This window comes from Giraffa tippelskirchi, chromosome 10 (genome assembly GCF_054371585.1).
Source record: "Giraffa tippelskirchi isolate mGirTip1 chromosome 10, T2T-mGirTip1v1.2.pri, whole genome shotgun sequence".
Lineage (NCBI taxonomy): Eukaryota > Metazoa > Chordata > Mammalia > Artiodactyla > Giraffidae > Giraffa > Giraffa tippelskirchi.
Genome location: NC_137284.1, coordinates 105,715,732 through 105,735,454, shown reverse-complemented (window position 1 = coordinate 105,735,454; position 19,723 = coordinate 105,715,732). Strand labels below are relative to the sequence as shown.

At 39.7% G+C, this 19,723-nt stretch overlaps 1 protein-coding gene across 7 annotated transcripts in view; it reads right to left on the bottom strand.

The window, feature by feature from the left end:
- ELMO1 (engulfment and cell motility 1) overlaps window positions 1–19,723 on the bottom strand; it is a 583,742-nt gene that overhangs the window by 293,521 nt on the left and 270,498 nt on the right. For all 7 annotated transcript variants that reach the window (XM_081534200.1, XM_081534196.1, XM_081534197.1 and 4 more), the window contains one exon: window positions 2,504–2,608. In XM_081534200.1, coding sequence (XP_081390326.1) covers window positions 2,504–2,608 — 105 coding nt within the window. The remainder of the gene's footprint in view (window positions 1–2,503; window positions 2,609–19,723) is intronic.

Here is a 19,723-nt window from a genome sequence, read left to right as displayed (position 1 = left end):
TTTCAAGTAGGAGTTAATGACCCCAAAGTCAGATAGGACACAGAAAAAACATCAAGGAAGGGACACTTTTTAGAAAACAACAGATATCTCAGTTATCGGAATGTCTAACCAGAAAGTAAAGTGCATGTGGATGAAAAGGGCCACACTTTTCTTTCAAACAGGATTTTCTTTTAAGTTCCTATCAGATATAAAGTTCTATCAGGTTGCTATGGTATTAGTTTAACTTGTGATGGTTTAGAGAACACATTGAAGAAAATGGGCTTAAAATATTAAATTACTCTTCTTGAGACATATGCTCCTTATGCAATTAACAATACATTGAACATCAATATTCTAATTTTAGAAACATTCATCCACAAACATTAATCAGTTAATGCTAAATTCAATTTCTATTAGGCTTCTTCTTTTCACACTCAACTCTCCAAGGCTATATTACATGGTATCTCAAAAATATTAATTTACTTACTGTGGGAGCAATTACATTCCTAGAAAAAAAATCTGTGCAATAAATGTATGCACATATAAAGCAAATTAAACTTTTTGAAAAAACTATTTTCTTATGGAAAATTATATTTCTGACTGAGTACCTGAGAAGTGAATAAAACTTTCAGAGAAATGCATAAAATCCTTCAAATAATTAAATTATAAATAATGTTTCAATATAAGCCAAAGCTTGTCAAATTGCATATATAGAAAAACAGATAAAGTTAAAATATTTGAAAAGACCCTGATGCTGGGAAAGATTGGAGGTGGGAGGAGAAGGAGATGACAGAGGATGAGATGGTTGGATGGCATCACCGACTCAATGGACATGTGTTTAAGTAAACTCTGAGAGTTGATGATGGACAGGGAAGCCTGGCGTGCTGCAGCCCGTGGGGTCGCAAAGAGTCAGACACGACTGAGCGACTGAACTGAACTGAACTGATAGTGCTTACAGGGAACTCAGATCTGGCATAACTTTTTGTCAAAGCAGTCACTACTGGGTAGGATAGTTTTTCATGGTGCAGACTGTCCCATGTTTTAGAGGGTTGTGGCCAGTAGAACCCCAATGGGCATGCTGAGTACCAAAAAACAAGCATACCCACACATTTTGAAATGCTCCCTGGGGGAATAAAGCTCCCTAGATTGGAGAAGAAACTTTATCCCATTCAAAAGGAATGGCCCACATTTACATCACCAGGTAACAATAGTGAAAGGTGTTGAACCCTGGTCTCCAGAAAGCCAGTGCTAAGAGGGATCCAACAGAAAATGTCTCAGGTATATGCTCATGTGCTAAGTCACTTCAGTTGTGTTCGACTCTCTGACACCCTATGGACTATAGTCTGCCAGGCTTCTCTGTTCATGGGATTTTCCAGGCAAGAATACTGGAGTGGTTGCCATGCTCTTCTCCAGGGGATCTTCCCAATCCAGGGATCAAACCTACATCACTTAAAAGTCTCCTGCATTGGCAGGCAGTTTCTTTTACCACTAGCGCCACCTGGGAAGCCCCATACAGGCTCATATCCTACTCCGATTTCAGCTTTAGTCTTCATGCATTAGGATTTTCATTCATTGACAATTTTCTAAGCTTATATCTAGTCATCACTTTAACCACTCACCAATGCCCTTGCCCATTTATTCACATCCTCTTCCATCTCAATCACGGATCTATATTCCTCACCCAACTGTGGTCCTCTCTCTGGGGACTGGGGACAGAGGTCAACACAAATCCAGGGCCTCCAGGGGAGCAGCCTTGATGGGCAGACCTTCTCTGTCACTGTCTCCATGCTCCGATTCATTCACACTCTGTCTTTCCTGCCTATGCAGAGCCGGGCACCTTCTACTTTCCTTCAGCCCCACCCACAAAGGAATCTGCCTTGGTAGCTGGTGTTTCACTAATCTGTTATGAAATGCAAGAAGGCATTTCTCCTCCCTCCCATCTCTCCCACACTTTTCTGTTTATCTTATTGTATCTCCAGCATTAGATTGAACAGAGCAGTACTAGACAGAATCCTGAGACTCTTCTCAAGAAGTCAGTTCAGTTCAGTTCAGTCGCTCAGTCGTGTCCGACTCTTTGCGACCCCATGAGTTGCAGCACGCCAGGCCTCTCTGTCCATCACTAACTCCCGGAGTTTACCCAAACCCATGTCCATCGAGTTGGTGATGCCATCCAACCATCTCATCCTCTGTCGTCCCCTTCTCCTTTTGCCCCCAATCCCAGAGAAGTCTTAAGAGATTTCCATTTCTCTTTGTTATTTAAGGTTAAGAGACTTTGCCATAATCAAATAACTGAATTATATAAAATATTTTTCCAATATCTAGCATATTTTTAAAATGTCATCATGTGAAAAAAACTAAAAGTTAAAAATCCCTACTTTGGTGTTCATTTCCATTTTTTACTTTACTAAATAACAGAAGCAAAACTCTGGGTCCACTCATCTAAAGGGTAATCCCTCCATATAGACAAGTTGGAAATTCAAGTTTAGCAGGAAACCTACAACAGTTGAAGGGGCCACATGCTTACCCGGATGTAGGCATCCTGATGGTGCTTGGCGAAGTACAGCATGTTGTCCAGAGCTAACATCCCAGGAGGGGTCTGGGTAAAGTCCATGGCGGGGTTGACATGATTCTGTGATTAAAACAAAAGGTTTGATCAGGTTAGTTCTTCAGTAGATTTCATCAACAACCACCAGAGGTCTGGTTTCCCTCCACAAGACCACAAAGTACCACAAGGCAAGCTCCAAATAATCAAGGAGGGCATTTGCTGTCTCCATGTGAGCCTGTTGGGGTGGCGATGGGGGCTTCTTTCTACAAGTGCGTCAAAACCAGCTTCTAGACCCAAGGTTGGGAGAATCAGCTGAAAATCGAAATATGGGATTATTCTTAGATATGTGACACTGCAAGAAAAGAAAATAATGCAAAAACAGTCATTTCTGGTGGCTGTGCTCTACTGGAACCAATAGTATTTGGGAAGAAAGACCTGGGATAAAGCTGCATGTCTGCCATTTACCTTTCTGCACCTTAACTTCTTCATCCTCATGAGTGAGGGTTGAGTATGATCACACCAGTCCATGGTGTTTGTGAACTGTCCAGACTTACAGGTCTCTGCAGACACGTGACTATAAAACTCAGATGTTCACAAGGTCCTAATATCTGCCTACTTCCAGGGAGTGCTCTGGCCTTGTCACCCACACAGTGTCAAGAACCACACACACACAAAAAAAAACACAATAGTTATAAATATGCCCAACAAATTGTCCATATGCTCAAGATTATTCAGTAAAACCACAAGAGACTCCTAGTCAGGGCAGTAAACCACTTTTCACAGCCGACTGTCGAAAATGATCACCAACATCTGTCTTGAAAATTCAGAACTAAATGGCTAACGATTTGGGGGGCTTCCCAGGTGGCGCTAGTGGTAGAAGACCCGCCCACCAATGCAGGAGATGTAAGAGTTGCGGGTTCCATCCCTGGGCTGGAAAGATACCCTGGAGGAGGGCATGGCAACCCACTCCAGTATTCTTGCCTGGAGAATCCCATGGAGACAGGAGCCTGGGAGGCTATGCTCCATAGTGTCATACAAAGTCAGACACGACTAAAGCAACTTGGCCCACACACAAATGATTTAAGGGAAGTCATTTTTCTGCTAAAGAGATGGAAAAGAAATGCTGAAGAGATATTAAAGAAACCACTCTTTCCTCCTAATCTAGGTACTTTGTATGAAAGAATATATTTTTTATTTTGTTCCTGAATAAACAGTCTAACTCTCTGATCTGCCAGAGAAATTCTGGTCAACTGTAATTTTTTCTAATTTACATACAGGAAGAACTTTTTGTTCATGTGTTCAAACAACCCACACTTTTCTACCTCCTTTAAGAATACACAGAAGTTGCCTTTTCCATGCTGATTTGACATTGTTTTATGAGTTAATAACATCTAAAATTATAGGACAGTGGCTGCCTACTGGCCACAGTTCCACAATTTCCAGAAACCTCTGTCCAAATCTGTAAAGCAGTTTGGGCCAGTGTAGTGACTTCAATATTCTATTTTAGCACTTTAACCTGATTTGTTTGTTAAGATGTTGAAAAAAATTTTAAATATCAAAGTACTACTAGTTAGGATAAGAAAGATATATTTCATAAAGTAAATAAAATTGTAACAAAAATGAAAATCATTGAGCACATCAAATGCAGTGAGATTCAGCCTTAATCTGATATTCACTGATGTACGAGAGTCAGACCTGTATTCAAAAGTGGGGGGGTGGGTGAAGCAAAATGGTGATCAAAGATGTAGTCTAAAAAGTAACTTGCAATGAAAATCTTGTAATATTTTCAGTTCTTTAGAAGAGAATAATAGAACCGCCCTCATTATGTGTACATTTTTATCTTGACTTGAATGTATTCGATTCTCATGAACACAGGTAACATACAAATGTTACTATCTGCTGAGTACTCTTCAGGGCTAGCACTAGTTTGGGTTTCACTAGGGTTCTCTCATCTAATAAATAGGTGGTGGCATTATTGTTATCCTCATTTTATTAATTTTTAATAATACAATGCTGTTTTATTTTTGTTTAATTCTGGAGTAGAATACTCCAAAATTCATCTCATATTTTTTCTTTGGTGTACATTTTATTGAAGTATAGTTGATTTACAACATTATATTGATTTCAACATTTAAAGTTATTATAAAATATTGGCTATATTCCCTGTGCTATACAATATGTCCTTGTATATTTTATTTTATCATAGTAGTTTGTATCTTTTAATCCCATACTCCAATTCTGCCCCTCCCTGCTTCACTCTCCCCACTAATAACCACCAGTTTGTTCTCTATATCTGTGAGTCTTCTTCTGTCTTGTTCTAGTCATTCATTTGTCTTATTTTTCAGATTACACACACAAGTGATAGCATACAGTATTTGTCTTTCTCCATCTGACTAATGTCATATCCTCCAGGTCCATCTATGTTGTTAAAAATGGTGAAATTTTATTATTTTTTTATGGCTGAGTAGAAGTCCATTGTATGCACGTATATGTATATATGTGTGTGTGTGTGTGTGTATATACACACATATATCTACATCTATGTCACATCTTCTTCACCCATTTGTTTGTGGCTGGATACTTTGGTTGTTTTCATATCTTGGCTATGCTGCTATGAACAGTGGGATACATATATCTTTTTGGATTAATGTTTCAGTTTTCTTTGCATATACACCCAGGAATGGAATTGCTGGGTTATATGGTAGTTCTGTTTTTAATTTTGTGAGGAAGCCCCATACTGTTTTCCATAGTGGCTACATGAATTTTATTGATGAGGAAACTGCAGCTCAGATGAGATAAGAATCTTGCCCAGGAACTTGCAACTTGAACTTGGAAGTGCAGGCAGTCTTGCTTGGACAACGAGTTTCCACATGCTTTTGTTCCTACTTTTTTCCTTTATATGTTGAATGCATTTATTTTGGTACTGCTAGCCATTTATACTTTATATAGCCTGAGAAAAATTTGAGAAAAAAGTAGGCTAATCAATATTAGCTGCTACACAGCATGGTCGAGCCAACAAAGGAGAGTGTGCCAAATAAAAGAGAAAAACATGACATTTACTTCAGACTTATTTCTAGTGTTAGTCTATGAATCTATTCCAAAAATAAGTATATAGAATGGCAATCATCTGAAAAAGAAATTAGTTTCTCTGAATCTAGTTTGAACAATCCTCCAAAGCTATGTGTTAGTGAAGCTGACCAAGGAGAAGGCCCTGTGGGTCAAGGGTCATCAGTCTTGTTTGAACAGTGCTCCCAGGACCTCCAGAAGCCTCTTTCAGCCAATTACACACTTCCTTAGGCACACAATGGGGGTATCAAATAGGGCATTGCTGCTTTCAAAGGTCTTACAGTGAAGAAAAAGTATATTTTTATGGTGCTTCTAAAGATTCATGTGGCTATTTAGCAAATAGTCCCAATAAAATAATGCCTGCTATCTGCTAGGTGTTATGTAAAGCACCCTGAATATACTAACTCTTAATCCTCATAAAATTCCCACAAAGTGGGTCTTATTATTTTCCTCCATTGACAGTAGAAAACTGAGGCACTAAGCATCTGGGTAGCTTGCCGAGTTTTAGAGCCAGAATGTGGCAGAACCAGAATCTGAACTAAGGTCCCAGGCTTTAAAGCAGGATTTTAGTGTCAAGTTGCTGCTCAACCAGACACCTCTGGAAATTTTACAAAGATGTCCAACGCAGGTTCTTAGCTGTTGTAGTTTTCCCCAGTCAATGCTTTGTTCAGGCAAAGTGGGTCTGTAATCCATCCTTTTCAATAAAAGCTCTAATTTCTCCATCCCTCCCAGACATAACAGACCAGAGTCTCTCTCATGTTCAATAAACCAGGTCTTATTGTCTCCAACAAATAGGCTCTTATTAAACCAAAGTCAATTAGAAAATTGCCTTTGATTTTCTATGACTTGCTCTAAATTATGAAGCGTCGCTGCATTTTAGATTAAAAAAAAAAAATCTTGCCTTGTGAGTGAACTATACTCTAGTTTTTGTCTTTTTAACTCTGGTATCATTTTTCCAGCCTCTCTCTCCTTGAAATGATTGTTTCCTCTTTCTCTTTTGGTTTTAGCAGTCAGTGAAATTATTTTACACGCATAGATTCTGATAATGGAAAAAGTGTAAGAATTACTTGCCAAAACATTTGAGAGCTCTCTATACTGTGATGAAAATAATCTGAGAGCCCAGCAAGGCCAACAGTTCCTCCATTCCTTCCTTATTTATGAGATGCTCTGGATACAGATTTATTTTCTTTTCTTGTTCCATGTTATTTTTTTTCCACCTGTCTTGAAATGGAAGCTGCAAGTGCTTTGATAAATGACTTGAAAATTTCTCTTGTTTTACTGCAAAGCCTGTGTACCTCTGTACATCCTTCTGAAACGCCATTTGTTAGAGCCTGTAGAAGTGCTGCTCCCTGAATCACATCAGACAGCTCTCAGCCCCTGGAGAAAGGGGGAGCAGCCACTTGCATTTCCAAGGCACCAAGAATTTTCACTTTGGGAAAATGGTACCAACCAACTGAAGATAGCATGATTTATTTTATAGTGAGCACCCTATGTACGGTTTGTGTTTAGTGTTCCTAGGGATCTGTTTCTCTTTTATTATCCTTATGCCAGTTTTTTAAGTTGAATTGTTTCAATCACACATCCAAGGTCTAAGACAGAGAATCTTTAAATCTGTTCCAGGCCCAAATCACTGGAGGTCACTGGAGAGTTGTGGACGTCAAATATGAGCTAGGCTGGTCATCTGATTTTGTAGTTAAGAAAACTAAGCACCTAATGAACAGTGGTACTCCAATTTAAGCAGGCATCCAAACCAAATCTCCTGAAGGCTCTGCTGAAGCACCAAGTGCTGGCCCCTCTGATTCAGGAGGGTTGGAGTGAGGTCCAAGGATCTGCATCTCTAACAAGTTCCCAAGTGACGCAGATGCTGCCGGTTGGGGACCACAATTTGAGACCTACTGATGACTGCAATGACTCATCTCAAATAACACAAGTAATATCAAAGTAAGATCTAGAACCCATATCTACTCATCCCCTGAGTCCCATGCAGCTTCCCTAAGTATCCCTGAGTCCCATGATCCCCTGAGTATCATGCTTTAAACTGACTGGTTCCAGGGTGTGATGCATTATAAATATACTTGCTGTTTATCTGCTTTGTGCTTTGGCCTCTTATTGAGAAAACAGAAATTTCCTTCTTCAGGAAAAGGAATTATAATTTAGAAGCCTCTCACTTCTATTTCTCAAATTTCTGACTAAAATAATATATATTAGTACCTCCACAGGGAAGGTAGGAACCTGTAATCAGTCAATATTTTTTACTCCTGAATGCTTCCTGGTTGGGGAAGCAGTGCTGGCACGAGCCTGAATGATTTTTAAATGATCTGTGTTTTTCAATTACCAATGCCATGCTAGTCCTTCATTAGTATGGATAATAAAGAGATGATTACAATAATGCCTGCCAGATGGCATATTGCAGAGAAAGCCTTTGAGGATTTAGGAGTTAATATTTGTGCTATATGAGGGCCTACATTTGCTGAACAAATATAGCATTAAAAGCAACCTTTAAAACAAATCACATTGAGTGAATATTCATTTGGTCTAAGAAAAGCCCCATCAAGGCTATTTCTTGAGGCTGGTAGATTAAGGTCATGTTCTCCAAGGGAAAGCAGGTTTGATGGTTGCAAAAGATCATGTGGGAGTTGTGCCAAACTATGCATGCCTTCCACTCCTCCCCTCCCAACCCAGGAGAAAGAGTATGTGGGCGTTTCAACAGGTTCCTACAACAGCACTTATCCACCTTGGATGCCCCTGAAAACCCCCTTTGGAGCTTTCAAAAATTCTGATGTCCAGGCTCTACCCAAAATCTGTTAAGTGGAAACCAAGCAACTGGATTTCTGAAGCTCCAATGTCCAGCCAAGACTGAGAACACTTTCCCAAATCATTGGGTCTCAAATTTGAGCATGATCAGAATCTAATGGAGGGTCTATTCAGTTAGATTGCTGGGCACCACTCCCAGAGTTTCTGGTTGAGCAGATCCAGTTGAGGCCTGAGAATCTCCATTCATACATGTTTCCAGGTGTTAATGATGGTCTCTGGACCATACTTTGAGAACCTCTGCTCTAAAGCCACAGTAACCCAATGCAAGAGAGTTCTAAGGACCTATACTCACCAACTGATGGAGTTGGAACCTTGATTCCCTGTATCAAAGTGTTTGGTTTGGCAGGGACTTTTATTGTGATGTCTGCTTTAGGGAGGACATGCGCTCTTCAAATTGATACAGGCCCAGCATTCTCTTACCTGGCTGCTTCACACAGTTATATGAGGAAGTTCCTAACAGTATCTGACTATTTGACCCCCAACACAGATCACTGTTCCACAGTCCTAGACATAGCCCTTAGAAATCTTTGGATTCTGTCCTTGGTCTCTTTCCATTAAATTCAATAAAAATGAATAGTTTGGATGAATACAGAGAAGGCAGCTTATTAAATCTGACCTAAGAGTGGGTAAGATGGTGAATATACTGAAGAGCAGAAAAATAGCTGTGACCGGGTATAGGTAGGCATTGTGCCAGGTATTGAAAAGGGGTGATTTAATTTAATCTTCCCAACTACCCAATGAGGCAAGTTATTAAGGAAGTAAATGTCATTCTTCTCTGCCTACAGATGAGAGTGACTCGTGCAAGATCCTGGTTAGAAGTGGCAAAGTCACAACTTCAACCCTGTAGCTTTTTTTTTCCTATTTAGGTTCAAAAGGTCTCTGGAGAATAGGAAGATGGGTCCCATTAGCAAGTAGAAGTTTAATCAGAGAAATGTAACATCCCATAAAAAGACTGTTTTAAAAATTCAAGAACAAATCTACTACAGAAAAAGGGAAATCTGGCTCACAAATAATTCATGAGATTCCAGCTCCACGTCATTAAAATTTGATTCTTTTAGGTAAAGCACAAAGGATCTGCATGAAAGAAATACTCAGAAAGATGCTAAGGGTTCAGGTCAACAGACTATCTGGCTTCCATGCTGGACCTCCCTCTGAGCTGTACATTCTCTTCTCTTTGCCCGGCCTCTGGAACACCCCCACTCCTCTGCTTGTCTTTCTAATGTCATTCACCCACCTGTTACTCTTTGGTTTTCCTGACCTTCAACTTGGCTCCATTTATCTTCCTTCCACAGGTCCACAACTAATCTTTTGGGGAATACCTCTAATTCAGTTGAGCTCTGAGGCCATCCACTACTATCCAGTGTCACTAGGAACCCCCTGCCTGAGTCTGTTCGGCAACCTAGGAGAGTTCATGACCTATTCTATATTAAGAAATATGAGTTAGAGTTGGCAATATAAGTCCAAGATGAATCAATTTCAAGTGGCAGGCAGGAGGCTCTGACAGGCTGGGTTTTATTAACAGGAGCACAACCAGAAGAACAGAGGAGGGTTCTACCATCCAGGCCCAGCTGAGGCCATACCTGTACACAACACAGAGTTCTGGGGGGCCCCACTGTGAACCAGCTCCTGACACACAGGAAATTATACAAAAGGGCAGCCAGGAAGAAGCAGAAATATCTGGACAGAAAGGTGTGTCAGAAAAGTTGGGGGAAAAAAAAACTTTAGATATTTAGCCCAGGGGGGAAAGTATATGTGGTGTGATGGTGGTGGTATGTAGTAGGATGGGAGTTGTGGGTTTGATCACTATTGTCCTCAGGCATCTGAAGGATTGATATCATTGTAAGGGCAGCTACAGGAAGCAGAAATGGCAGAAAACAGCCTTTTTAGAAATACTGAAGCAAGGACTGGATGTCCAGCCAGAATGTTTTCCAGAGAACTAAAGGATAGAGAATTGGAGCAAAGGACAATAGATACCTTGCACTCCTGGTTCATTCCTTTTCTTATCAAATAATTTTGGATTTCTACTACTATGCAAGGCACCATGGGAGACAAACATGATAAACTTCATCCAAAGATTAAAACAAAATAGTACTTGGCTTTAAGAAACTTCTGTCTCATAAGTGAATTATTAAAAGCCTTGACAATACAGCTTTGAAATATGCATATGTGCACATACACACACACCCTGCACACACACACACACACACACACACACACACAAGCATAAGTAACTTCATACATGCATACTGTGGAAGCTCCCACACAGAAAATTCTGGATTTAAGGCAAATTTCCTTAGTCAAAGAACATGTATATGTATGGCTGAGTCCCTTTGCTGTCCACCTGAAACTATCACAACATTGTTAATTGGTTATACCCCAATATAAAATAAAGTTTTTTAAAAAATTGTCCTTTTAAAAATTACTCTTAAAAGGTCAGAAAAGGCCACGCAGTGCTATGCATACAATTTATGAAAAATGGCTCACTCTTACTTCATTATCTTGAAGAAGCAGAGTTGAGATTTACTGAATAAAAGAATAAATTCTAATATTGTTTATTTGGTATGTTGATTTAACAGTCAATACAAAGAATTACCATGAAAATTCAATTAAAAATGCCTTGGGAATAAATCTCCTTTAAAATAAAGCTGGTTATGGTTTAAAAAAAAAAGCCTTCATGAATAATGAAATAATGCTGTCAAGGTTTATAAAGATATCTGCAATTTTTCTACTGATCTGAATGCATGAAGGATTCTCAACAACCCAAGAACCGTGGCTCTTGCTAGCAATGCTCTACTCTTTCTTCCCTGAACTCCCAGCAGCTTTTTTGCTGCTCTTTTTAGAACTCCCTTTTTGCCAACCTTTTGTAGTTTTAAAACAGGAGGTGAACTAGCATCAGTTATACACAGTGGGTTTTTCTGTCTCCCTTTTTCACTCATCCCCAGGAAGAGCACAGGCTAAAAGGTCCATCAAAGGACACAGAACGTGTGCTACCCTCACTCCAGGGCTGGCCTTGCTAGTCATGCAGGGAACCTGTTCCCTCTGAGCCCAGCACAGCTCTCCAGGCAGCCTCTGACATGGGCACCACCGCCGATATGGGAGACAAAACCTCTTTTCTGTGATGGAGCCAGGAGCTGGTCAAGATGCTGCTGCTACACATGGATTCTCAGGAGGTCAAAGGGATGCAGGGGATGTGTACTACAATCCCTACCACCTCCAGGACCTAGCACTGCATGGTGCTAGTGATGATGGTGATGACAGCTTTAATCGTGGAAATGTCACAGCTAACACACACACAGCACTTAATGGAGGCTGAGGACTATTCTAAGCCAGGGGTTACGTCTGCCCAGTGGCCAGATTGGGTCCACCACTCAATTTTGTAGAGTTGTGAGGTTAAAAGTGTGTGTCTCTTTGTATTTTAAATCTTGTTTTCTTTCAAAAGGAAAATAATTATCTCTGACACATGAAAACTCTATGAAACTAAAATTTCAATGTTCATAAAGAAAACTTTTTCAGAACACAGCCAAGCACATTTATTTAAATGTTATCTGTACCTGCTTTAGCATTTGGCCTACAAGGCCTAAAATTTTTACTCCCTGACCCTTCTTTAAAAGAAAAGTTTGAGTTAAACATCTCAACTATCAAAGGAATGCTAATGTTTGGTAAATGTATGGTACTTGGGCAACACAAGCCCTCTGTGAACGTTTAATGTTTTGCTCCCCTGGAAAATATTGTACTGGTTTTAAAGGTTCCCAAATTTTAACTGGATAAATCCCATGTCTTGAAAATGTTAAGTTGAAAGGAATGTTTTCAGAAGACTTAACCTGTGATACAAAGTCCTACCTTGGTGTCTTCAGGTCCCTTTTCCGGGCTGACCAAAGGCAAACCTGGGAAGGGACCTTTGACACACTTTTATATAAGACTTTTATACTTTATATAACTTTATGCAAGACTGCCTGCAATTTTGATGAGTCAGGGATCTGGATTGTGTCTCATACACATTCTCCTCCTTCCCCTCTTCAGCACAGCTCTTGTAAATGGCAAAGTCCTGGCTTTTATATTTGGAGACTGGGTTCTCTTTTCCACACCAGCAGAATTCTTATGGTTGTTTTAAAGATGAAGAAATTGAGGAGTAGAGAAGTTAAGTGTCTTGCCTACATTCACACAAACATTATGGTTAGATTTGAACCCAGAAGTCCAGAGCCCGTTTCTTAATGGCTATAGTAAAAGGAGAACTCGCTAACTACACAATGGGGGTGGGGTGGAGTGGGGTGGGGTGGGAATCACTTGATAGAATATTGCATGTGTGCATGTTCAGTCACTACAGTCACGTCCGACTCTTTGTGACCCAATGGACCATAGCCCTCCAGGCTCCTCTGTCTATGGGATTCTCCAGGCAAGAATACTGGAAAGGGATGCCATGTCCTCCTCCAGGGGATCTTCCCCACCCAGGGATCAAACCTGGGTTTCCTGCATTGCAGGCAGATTCTTTACTTCTGAGTACCGGGGAAGCCTGATAGAACATTACACAGCCTTTAAAAATTATCTTCATAAATAAAATAGACAAACCATTTGCCAGACTCATCAAGAAAAAAAGGGAGAAGAATCAAATCAACAAAATTAGAAATGAAAATGGAGAAATCACAACAGACAACACAGAAATACAAAGGATCATAAGAGACTACTATCAGCAACTATATACCAATAAAATGGACAACTTGGAAGAAATGGACAAATTCTTAGAAAAGTATAACTTTCTAAAACTAAACCAGGAAGAAATAGAAAATCTTAACAAACCCATCACAAGCACAGAAATCGAAATTGTAATCAGAAAACTTCCAGCAAACAAAAGCCCAGGACCAGATGGCTTCACAGCTGAATTCTACCAAAAATTTAGAGAAAAGCTAACACCTATCCTATTCAAACTCTTCCAGAAAATTGCAGAGGAAGGTAAACTTCCAAACTTCTATGAGGCCACCATCACCCTAATACCAAAACCAGACAAAGATGCCACAAAAAAGAAAACTACAGGCCAATATCACTGATGAACATAGATGCAAAAATCCTTAACAAAATTCTAGCAAACAGAATCCAACAACGTATTAAAAAGATCACACATCATGACCAAGTGGGCTTTATCCCAGGGATGCAAGGATTCTTTAATATCCACAAACCAATCAATGTGATACACCACATTAACAAATTGAAAGATAAAAACCATATGATTATCTCAATAGATACAGAGAAAGCCTTTGACAAAATTCAACATCCATTTATGATAAAAACCCTCCAGAAAGCAGGAATAGAAGGAACATATCTCAACATAATAAAAGCTATATATGATAAACCCACAGCAAACATTATCCTCAATGGTAAAAAATTGAAAGCATTTCCCCTAAAGTCAGGAACAAGAGAAGGGTGCCCACTCTCACCACTACTATTCAACATAGTTTTGGAAGTTTTAGCCACAGCAATCAAGAAGAAAAAGAAATAAAAGGAATCCAGATTGGAAAAGAAGTAAAACTCTCACTGTTTGCAGATGACATGATCCACTATATAGAAAACGCTAAAGACTCCACCAGAGAATTACTAGAGCTAATCAATGAATATAGTAAAGTTGCAGGATATAAAATCAACACACAGAAATCCCTTGCATTCCTATACACTAATAATGAGAAAACAGAAAGAGAAATTAAGGAAACAACTCCATTCACCATTGCAACAAAAAGAATAAAATACTTAGGAATAAATCTACCTAAAGAAACAAAAGACCTATATATATAAAACTATAAAACATTGATGAAAGAAATCAAAGATGACACAAATAGATTGAGAAATATACCATGATCATGGATCGGAAGAATCATTATACTGAAAATGAGTATACTACCCAAAGCAATCTATAGATTCAATGCAATCCCTATCAAGCTACCAACGGTTTTTTCAGAGAACTAGAACAAATAATTTCACAACTTGTATGGAAATACAAAAAACCTCAAATAGCCAAAGAAATCTTGAGAAAGAAGAATGGAACTGGAGAAATCACCTGCCTGACTACAGACTATACTACAAAGCTACAGTCATCAAGACAATATGGTACTGGCACAAAGAAAGAAATATTGATCAATGGAACAAAATAGAAAGCCCAGAGATAAATCCACATACCTATGGACACCTTATCTTTGACAAAAGAGGCAAGAATATACAATGGAGAAAAGACAATCTCTTTAACAAGTGGTGTTGGGAAAACTGGTCAACCACTTATAAAACAATGAAACTAGAACACTTTCTAACACCATACACAAAAATAAACTCAAAATAGATTAAAGATCTAAACGCACGACCAGAAGCTATAAAACTCCTAGAGGAAAACACAGGCAAAACACTCTCCGACATAAATCACAGCAGGATCCTCTATGACCCACCTTCCAGAGTAATGGAAATAAAAGCAAAAATAAACAAATGGGACCTAGTTAAACTTAAAAAAGCTTTTGCACAATGAAGGAAACTATAAACAAGGTGAAAAGACAGCCTTCAGAATGGGAGAAAATAATAGCAAAGGAAGCAACTGACAAAGAATTAATCTCAAAAATATAGAAGAAGCTCCTGCAGCTCAATTCCAGAAAAATAAGTGACCCAATCAAAAAATGGGCCAAAGAACTAAACAGACATTTCTCCAAAGACATCCAGATGGCTAGCAAACACATGAAAAGGTGCTCAACATTACTCATTATCAGAGAAATGCAAATCAAAACCACAATGAGGTACCATCTCACGCTGGTCAGAATGGCTGCTATCAAAAAGACTACAAACAATAAATGCTGGAGAGGGTGCGGAGAAAAAGGAACCCTCTTACACTGTTGGTGGGAATGCAAACTAATACAGCCACTATGGAGAACAGTGTGGAGATTCCTTAAAAAACTGGAAATAGAACTGCCATATGACCCAGCAATCCCACTGCTGGGCATACACACTGAGGAAACCAGAATTGAAAGAGACACGTGTACCCCAATGTTCATCGCAGCACTGTTTACAACAGCCAGGACATGGAAGCAACCTAGAGGCCCATCGGCAGACGAATGGATAAGAAAGCTATGTACATATACACAATGGAATATTACTCAGCCATTAAAAAGAATGCATTTGAATCAGTTCTAATGAGGTGGATGAAACTGGAGCCTATTATACAGAGTGAAGAAAGTTAGAAAGAAAAACACCAATATAGTACACTAACGCATATATATGGAATTTAGAAAGATGGTAATGGTGACCCTATATGCAAGACAGCAAAAGAGACACAGATGTAAAGAACTGTCTTTTGGACTCTGTGAGAGAAGGCGAGGGTGGGATGATTTGAGAGGGTAGCACTGAAACGTGTATATCATCATATGTGAAGCAGATCACCGGTCCAGGTTCGATGCATGAGACAGGGTGCTCGGGGCTGGTGCACTGGGATGACCCTAGGGAATGGGATGGGGAGGAAGGTGGGACAAGGGTTCTGGATGGGGAACACATGTGTGTCCATGGTGATTCATGTTGATGTTTGGCAAAAACCACTACAATATTGTAAAGTAATTAGCCTCCAATTAAAAGAAATAAATTTAAAAAACAATTATCTTCATAGAGCACTTAGTTAGGAATATAAAATATATGTTGTACTCTGTGTAGAATTTCAATAGCAGTATATATTCCTTGACATTGTGTATTTTATATAGAGTACTCTCTATGTATGCTTATTACATTATTTATATATATATATATATATATATATATATATATAAAACAAACATATACTTGCAGGCAATATCAAGATATATACTTAGCATGTAATTGTGAGTTTTAAAAACTGGAAGGAAACTTACCAAAGTATTAATGGTAATTTTTTTGTAGTAGTAGGGAGATGGAAGACCTTTTTTCCCTACCTGTCCATATTTTTCAAATTTTCTCTAATGAAGATGCATTGCTTCTTACTTATATCTGAGTAGAGGTGTGCCCACTGTTTTCTAAAAGCAAACAGAGACCATCATGCAGGAAAAGATGAGAAACAGTTCGGCTTCTCACCCCGGACTCTGCCCAAGCCTTTGCTGAAGGCCCCCTGAAGGTCACATCCAGCTGTGCCCAAGGGACGCACCTGGGCAGAAAGGCTCATCTCCACCTGCCCAAGCAAGTCCTGTGCAGAACAGCTTGCCTCCTGAATATATTTCAGAAAGTGTGAGAATTCAGACATTTCCTTCAGAAGAAGAAGGCCAGGAAGAGGTTCCTTATCTGAGTCAGAGGCAATTTCAGGTCCTGAGGCCCCCCTGGCTTGGACCACTACAGGGCATTTACTCAATTTGCCAGCCCTACAAAAGGTACAGCCCTCTGGGTTTAAAGGACTCTCCTTCTTTAACCTGATCCTTTTAAGCCAGCATCTCCTGGAGCCTGACTGTTCACACCTCACTTCACTTTGTCAGGAAACTAGAATCACGGCTTCAGCCTGAGTGAGGCACTGAACTACTGACTGGGCAATCCTGAGCCAGCCCAGGGGCAGTCACCGGTTAATGCTGGCAGTTGGACAATACTATCTTGATGGGACCCTTCAGCTGTAAAGTCTGCAGAGCTGTAAATGTTCAGGGTTCCCCAAATATGTAGGGCCAAACCACTGAAACTGCCGATATCTGACCATTTGTGACCTGCAGTAATGGAATTTCACATGGTTCAACCTAAAAATAGTCAAGCTAAATAGATGCAGCCAGCCCAGTTATCTTGAAAATTCTTGAAAGAAGATGGCTTCCTAAAGAATGTAATGGAAGCAATTCCAAAGAGAATAGCTGGAGCTGAGGATAGAAAGACCTCAAGGAGTACCACAGTTTTAGTTTGAAAATCAGTAATAAAATAGATTTTTTTTAAACAGACTTCTAAAAATTGTCTTATGACACACCTCCCGCCTCTAAGAAACCAGCAAAACCACAGCAGAAATATCTCCCCTCCTGGCTGTCACTCATAGGAGCCAACAGAAAAGCAAGTGACCTCTGCTTGATTTGGTTTTGCTCACATTAAATCCACCCATCTGCAGATACAATGACTGTGACTTTCTCAGTCCTGAGAATAAAGATCTGAAAAATAAGGATTTGAGACCATTACCAATGAGAGAGCAATAAACCTTGAAAGAGGGTAAGAATTATTGAAAATGCTAGATAAATAGCATGTGAATGCCAAGTTGCCCCTAACCTTAGCAAACAGATTGAATGGAATTATTAATAAAAACTACCACATTAAAAAAGAAAACACCTCCTGGTTGTCTTGCAAACATCACATGCTCTAGGAACTTGGTCCTAAAGGACCCCCAGCGTGAAAGGATCTGTCAGGTTATTCAGAGGCTGAGGGCAGGGGTGAGGGACAAGAGAAACTGAAACTAACTTCTTAAAGTCTGATTTATTTTTTGGTGGTTATTTTAACTAAGTTCAACCTCTTCTAACAGCTGGGTCTTTGGCAATTCGATCTCAGAAAAAAATAACTTCAAACATACACATTATTGCTTTAAACTGATAATGTTATCAGAAGACATATATGTAAAGAAAATTGGACTCAATTTCTATAACCATTTTTTCAAAGCACAAAAACATGCAGGGAAGTGATATGCATCACAATAAGTCAGCGGAAGGATGAAAAGGGACAGGTGGGGAAAGAGGGGGACATGGACTGAATCTGTAATGTCCTGTTTTCTTAATCATCCCTCCTCCCCAAATAAAGATGTTTGAAGAAAATACAGCTAAATGTTACTATCTATTAAATCTGTATCCTAAGTACATACATGAATATATTTGGTGGTGGTGGCAACTTTGTCACTCAGTCGTGTCCGACATTTGCGATCCCATGGACTGTAGCCCATCAGGCTCCTCTGTCCATGGGATTTTCCAGGCAAGAATACTGGAGTGGGTTGCCATTTTTCCCTCCAAGGGATCATCCCCACCCAGGGATCGAACTCAGTTCTCCTGCATTTGCAGGAAGATTCTTTACTGCTGAGCCACCAGGGAAGTCCAATAGCTTTTATCTTCAGTTATTTTTCTCTGAGTAAAATAGTTCATCATTACAATGTAAATTTAGAAAGGCTACATTTTATTAATGTTATTTGACTACAGCAACTGAAGTAGGTTTAATAACTTTAGGACTCTGCACCTTAAATGTGAAGGCATAATGAAATGTAAGATGAAAGGTAGTTGTGACCAGAACTGCAAATGGGCACTAACATTTGCTATTACTTTCATACTGATTATGCTATCTTTTTCCTCTGCTGTACCCTGGCATGTAAAAGAGAAATGAAATGTATTTTTAACAACAAAAGAGGAAACCAAATATAAAAGAAGACCCTTGGAGATCAGTTTTCCTATTACCTTCCGTGAAATTCAGCTGATACCTCTGTTTTTCTTAGATAAGAAATATTAATAGGAACATTTCAATCCTTCACAAATGAATCTTTCTTGAATAGACTGAGTGCATACATGGGCAGTCTGTAAAACCATTCCAAACATATTTATATAAATTCCTCCCTCATCTACAAAAGAGCATAACTTCCTCTCCTAGTCTCCCATTTTTCTAGTCAAGGATCTATTTTCTCTTCAGCACCCTGAAGGGAAGAAGCTTTGCCGAGTTCTTACATATCAGACAAAAGGCAGAAGAGGTAGAAAGAGTCAATTTGTTCACAAAGTGCTCATTCTTCACCAGTAAAGCTGGTGTAGGTGGCACCTCTCTCAGTGGCAGGGGAGGAGATGGGAAAAATCAAGGAACAGTTCAAAGGGAGCACAGCTGGCCCCCAAAAAGATCCCATAAAAGCCCACCTCTAGGAGTACAGTGCAGTGCTGGGAGATCATCCACCTGGGTCCTGTGCCCACCATGTTAACGGGGCTTATTCTCCAAATAATTCACCCTAAATGGCTTTGAACAGGCAGGAAAGTCTCTTCAATTCTGACAAGTACTTCATCAGTAAAGGGCCTGGCTAACCACAAAGGGCAAAACAAGCACCTGTAAAGGGCAGCAAGGGGCATGGTAAGCAGCACAGACTTGGAGAGACACCAATGCAGGTTCCAATGCAATCTTCAAAATCAGCTGATGCTCTCAGAAAAGAAATAGCATCACCGACTCAGGGGACATGAATCTGAGCAAACTCCGGGATATACTGAAGGACAGGGAAACCTGGTATGCTACAGTCCATGGGGTTGCAGAGTTGCACACAACTTAGTGACTGAACAACAATAACAAAACCCCACTTCTTCACCTATAACACTACGGAGGTATTCTCTCTCATTTGCTTGGTGAAGATCAAGTGAGACGGCATATAGAAAA